General features: G+C 32.1%; 1 protein-coding gene across 1 annotated transcript in view; it reads left to right on the forward strand.

The window, feature by feature from the left end:
• Positions 1-4,701, forward strand: part of LOC137918982 (retinal homeobox protein Rx-like) — a 41,609-nt gene extending 36,908 nt beyond the window's left edge. The window contains exons 5-7 of the mRNA XM_068761940.1: positions 1,873-2,003; positions 3,599-3,830; positions 4,648-4,701. Of these exons, the coding sequence (XP_068618041.1) occupies positions 1,873-2,003; positions 3,599-3,830; positions 4,648-4,669 (385 nt within the window). The 3' untranslated portion in view covers positions 4,670-4,701. The remainder of the gene's footprint in view (positions 1-1,872; positions 2,004-3,598; positions 3,831-4,647) is intronic.
• Positions 4,702-6,101: the final 1,400 nt, after the last annotated feature.

Raw genomic sequence — 6,101 nt, forward strand, 5'->3', positions numbered from 1 at the left:
TTATTAAGACTTGATGTAATAAGGGACGTGGTTATATAAAGTTAAAACAATAAATTAGTATTTCTTTAAAGCCATTACTTACACTCTGAGCTTTATAATGTATGGATTACTTTGATAGGATTATTCATTTGTTTATTTAAACACTTTCAATGCAATGTACCTGGTGTTTTCATAACTATATAATGAATTTAAGTCGTTCGATAAACTACATCTAGAAGGCCATACTTTATGATAAGATTCAGCGAATTTTGTATAAATAAAATAAACGAGTGGTTTCTATACATCTTCAGTAATCGGTCATCGTCGATAGGCTGCTAGCAAACGTAATTTGCGTAGATCAAAGCGACTCGGGACCAATGTCAGCTGAATCACGACGCGATATCTTTTGATATTGAATTTATTATAACACGACTTTCGAATGCTTCATTTCTCAAGAAACTTATACGAAAATATACTTTCGTTGTTTTGATTTTTCAATAATTGCGTTAGAACTGTAAAGTGATTTATTGTTTATATATTTATTTATTTATCTATATGTCATGAGAAGGATACTGGAAAGGCTGAATATAAAAGGAACTGGAATCAAATTAAGCTCCGTATAAGTTAATACCTCAAGTGAAAAACAAGAGGATACCGAAGACTGTCTCCGAGAAAAATCTACAAAAAAACTTAAATAGTTTTTCTAGCGATCACATTGATGATATTCTTATTACAGTAGTAGTTAAATTTATGTCTAAACTTATTATCTCTTATACATCGTTTACATAGTGATAAGATTTTTTTTTTCAAAAATATAGAATCAATCAGAGCTTCCACAATGTTAAACTCTGTAAGGTTTTCTTGTTGATCCCTTTCACACGTATCCTTAATACTGAATTAAGTTATGGGTCTAGTACATAAGACCCTAAATTATTCCAAAAATTCAGATTCAAGAGAGTCGTTCGCATCTTGCCTGAGTTATGCCAAATTGCTATCGCCACAAACGATGTAAGACTAAATTCATCTTAGATGAAAATTTAGTGAAGATAATATTATGACGGAACATATTTTATTTATGAGAATATAGTCTATGTGGAGAAGAATAGCAATTAATTTATTAGAAATAGTGCTGTATATAAGGTTAGAATTAGAAATAAAGTTAATGTTATACCTTTGTCTAAAATTCATAAAATTTTTAACTCTTTTTGGACCACTGTGTGCGGTATTATAATACACTTTCATATAAGCAAAACATTTAGCCTCTTTCTCCCCTAATGCTAAGCGATGACGAGGTCTAAGATGCTAAATGTTTACCTAGAAGAAACCTATTCATTCTAATACTTTTAAACTTAAGAATTTAATTAAACAATAACTTGCAAAAACTTTCTAGGTTTTTATTTGGGTCATAACCAATTTTGTAATAAATTGTTCTACTACTGTACCGTATATTGTAAAGTTGACATAAACGCTGTTAGTTGTAGGCTCTTCTTTGATCAGGGCTCGTTTGAAACTGTCTTAGCTTTAAGATAAAGGTTGCCATTGTAGCGGCAATGAGCAGTGATAGTTCAGTAACAGAGAACTGCAACTTACAATCATATGTCAAAGGGTTCGACTTCCGGGATGTAATCAATTAAAAATAATTCACATTTTGTACATTTTCTTCTCATTTTACACATGTTCTTCATAAGTGGTCACTATAAATGATTCTGTTTAGGTTATAATTTGAATAAATTAATAATAATTATATGAAATATACCAATTAGAACTGAGCGAAATAATTAGATTCAAGTTTTTCCGCTATTTCTGAAATAAGGCGATATGAATGTTAAAAAATACGAGTATCAACAACATAAACTTCAATCATATATATTAATAATTGCTATGCTTGTTTAGTTCGGGCGCGTTCCGCTCATCGCCAGGAAGTGGAGACCAGCCACCAGCCCCGCCGCTGTTCCTACCTCCGCATCTGTCTCACCTGTCGCAGCATCTGAACCACCTCTCGCAGCCATTCTTTCCTTTAAAAGGTAAGTAAAGCTTAAAAAGGCATTCGACAGACGTCCAGTTCAAGCCACAGCTATCCCGTAATGATCGCCTTGATGACTGATCTTGTGGCTGCTTCTAGTGACTACTTGTGCCCTTGAGTATGTATTGTCGGTTCACCTTTTTCAAGTCGCATATATCTGCTCGCAATCGCCACTTGAAAACCTTCCAGCTCCAACAGCCTTCAGTAGCACGAGCGAAGTACCCGCCCACTGCAAAATCAAAAGACTATACAGAGAATAATTATCATCCATATTAAACCACATCCTATCTCTCTTGCTGTGCTTGTATAACCGACTCAACGAACGGTCTAACGGAATAAGTGAGCTTCATAAAAGTACTTTAAGACGATAATCAAAAATAAACAAAGAGAACACAGAATAATTGTACGTTTTATAGAAAAATCAAAGATATTTAGAATTTACCGTAAAGTATTTCTATGCTTCTATATTTAAACTTTAAATTATTACGATAATGGAAAACTTATTAAAAGTATAGGTCATTTGTTTTAGCTAAATAAACATTTATTTGATTGTTTTTACTCAGCCGTCATAAATATTTTACTTGCTACGAATTTCTCGTAGAGCCTCTACGATTCTACAGAAGTACTTATATTATATTAATGAAGCAATAAAAGCAATTGCTTTTAAATATCTGAAAACATTATTAAAGTATTATGAGAATTTTACATTTATATATACATTGATTTCGTTTCAATACTTTACGCGTCACCTACTTTTATAAAAAATCATTGACTTATTGAAATTAGCTTCAGAAATTTACAGTTTACTTATTAAATGCCATTAACTGCTCACGTAAGATTTTGAACACTGAGCATCACAAACAATTGCAATATGTTTTTGTCTTTGTAGATAATGGACAGGATGGTTGGTTATAGGTGCAAAAAATTTAAGAAGATAAATGAATAGCACATTTACTTTCAAATAATATTTGGCTACGTAACCTAATGATAATACAGTAAGAATTTTTTTTTCAAAATTCTGCCATCTGAAAATTAAAATTAAATATTTTTGTCTTTTTAAACTTTGTTTTTTTTTTAATTTTAAGGTCCCTTTTTGGAGGCATCTCGTACCATCATGTACGGATAGGGACTAGCATAGCATAATTATTTTTCACATACTATGTATATTTTCGCGTTGATATGCTTCTTCATAATATCTTACATTTCTTTTCATACATTCAGACTTTGTATTGCCATAAGTTCCTGGCCGGTGGTATTGTAACAGAAAAAATAAATAAAAATAACTTGTTTTAAAGTGATCACTTTATACAGGCTGATTGGAAATAGGTGTGAAATCTATATATTTATGAAGACAAATGAGCTAGATTTTCACACCTTTAAAGCTTTTACATCTACAACCTGTACAAATGTCGACTTCTAAGAAACTGTTTATTGAAATTTCTGCCATTTAATGCCAATAAGTTAATGATATTACTAGAATAAAGAGAAACATTTTAAATATATGAATTTACATAACCTATTTAAAACTTTTACACCCAGAGTCAATCAACCTACATGTATGTGTGCATGCTTATATGATTCTTACATTCTCGGCAGGATGGGGTGCGCCTTGCCCATGTTGCCCGAAGGAAGAAGCACGATCCTCCAGTGTGGCGGAACTGCGTCGCAAAGCGCATGAGCATTCCGCAGCGCTCCTGCATTCCTTGGCAAGCTTCCAGTCGCGCGCTCTGCTGCCACTGCCGCTACCATTGCCACCGTTACCTCTGCCACTACTGCCACACGAGAGCAACGCGCCGTCGACTAATACCACCGATCACAAACATATGGAGTAAGGACAGACAAATATTAATAGAGAGTTATGATAGACATTAGATTATAATAGTTGATTTTTAAATGTAAATTTTATTTTAAAATGCAATGACAATTTGTAGATATACTTTCTTTTCTAATAATAAATAAAAACTTTTTCAGTTTCGCAATCTTACTTTCATAAGGATTTTGAAATTTGTAACTATAAAAGTTTCTTTCGTTCTTTATATTTCTGAGAGATGTAGTAATAATGACTAATATGCATTGTATTGTATTTTTAATTTGATTTATTTTATATTAATAATCAAGTTTACTTTAGGCAGCATACTATGAAACGTAATCAAATCATAATATAAAAATTATGAACTTTTCGAAAATATTTATATATAACGAGGTTTTCTCCGCTTTGCATAGCCTACATTAACTTCTGTGGATATAATTTTATAAAATTTATTAGTGATATATTTTTAAAATGTAAATAAATATGTCATAGGAGGTATAATTAAAAAAAGCATGTTTTTCAATGAATATCACCTCAGTTCTCTTGCTTGTGGAATTACGTAAAAGCAAAGTATTCCTATTAAATTTTAAGTGTATAAACCTTATGGTTCAAGATATATCGTGATGAGTCAGGATTTTGGAGGAAAAATTTTCACGTAAACTTTTTTTCTTTTTATAAATATTTGGTATTGTTAGCCAATACACATTACTTACTGGTTTATTTATAATGAAAAGTCATCTCTCAGGAACTAATTACGTATTTTAAAGTGTTTTTCAGTTATTTGCGTTATTTAAATACTACCATGATATTTTTCTTTTGTTTCATATGAATGCAGAGTCTTCAGAAATCATAAGTAATTATTGGTAACCCATGAAACAGGTTAAAATTTTTTTCTCGTCACGGACAAATGATGTGTGTTCGATGGTCTTCACAGCGTCATCAGTTTTAAGGTGATAGAACGCCCACGATGCTTATCCTAGACATCTTTATCAAGACGGCTTCTAAAGGAACCTCAGCACGGAACATTACATTATTTATTTTACAGTCCTAGAAACTCTTATACAAAGTAAAACATAACAGTTTACTTTACCAGATAACACCACGTACTACAGTATTGTTGTATATACGAGCAGTGGTAGCCCTGCGATAAAAGCCTGCGAGTCGCGATGGCGGGTTCGATTCACGGGACACAATCTTATTTAATTCACACTTTATGCCTTGATTATATAGGGTTGCCACTGCTCACTAACACGTTTCCAAAGGATGGGCAGCAGCGTCCTCTGCGTACCATGATACCACACTGCGATCGCCAACCTGCCTCCCAAGCGTGGTAATTATGGTATATCCCTATGTATATCTTTGGCGGAGGCCTATGTCTTGCAATAAGCGTCTATGGGCTGAGAAAACAACGAAATGAAACTACAGTATTTTCCCTTATAACACGATATATAAAAAATACGTTTTTATATCAGTTTAAACGTCAAAATGTAATAAAAATAAATGTTTCTCCCTCTGTAACGCTTTGATTAAAATTGATAAAATATACATAATAAAATAATAATTGCTGCAATTTAAAATGTTATTGATTTTATTAGTAGGCGAACAGAGGCGACCTTGTTATGATCGTCGAAACACGCTGGATATAAGAAGCTACGAGCAGATCTTATTCTAAACCTTCGGAGAGGCCTTTGTGGTATGTGATGTACTATATGATGGTGATGATTTTAATCAAACGCACATATTTCGTTTACAAAATAGTTGCTTAATATTAGATTAAACTTTAAACGAGATTAATAATTAACGAGTTCAATTTGAATCATTTACACGCGTTACACGGGGTTCTATAAGCAGGTTGTACAAGAATGTTTGTACCGTTTGTTTTCCTTCAACGCAGAACTAATCTATCGTGTTATACGGGAGATTAGTGCATATCTACAAAATTATCCAACAAATGTGAATTCGTATGTGCCATAAAAAAAACAGCCAACGCCTCGTATCATATTAGTTTGAATTATTTTACTTCGTTTAAGTTGTAAATAAGTAATAAGAATATTCGAAGTCATAATACTGTTTACGATGACATGTATAAAAATGTAATTTATGAAATGTCTATATTTCATGAGATAAAATATTGACCAACGGTTTGTATTATGTTGTTAAGTTTTTATAGAGTATGAAAAATTTAGATTTAATTTGTGAGTGCCATTTTAGAGTTACACGAAAGCATTTTTATATGCCGCAACGTAAAATAAAATTCAAAAATAATTGCATTTCTGTCAATCTAATTCA

This window comes from Battus philenor, unplaced genomic scaffold (assembly GCF_028537555.1).
Source record: "Battus philenor isolate CCGP_79_NKW_IND1 unplaced genomic scaffold, ilBatPhil1.0.hap1 SCAF_15, whole genome shotgun sequence".
Lineage (NCBI taxonomy): Eukaryota > Metazoa > Arthropoda > Insecta > Lepidoptera > Papilionidae > Battus > Battus philenor.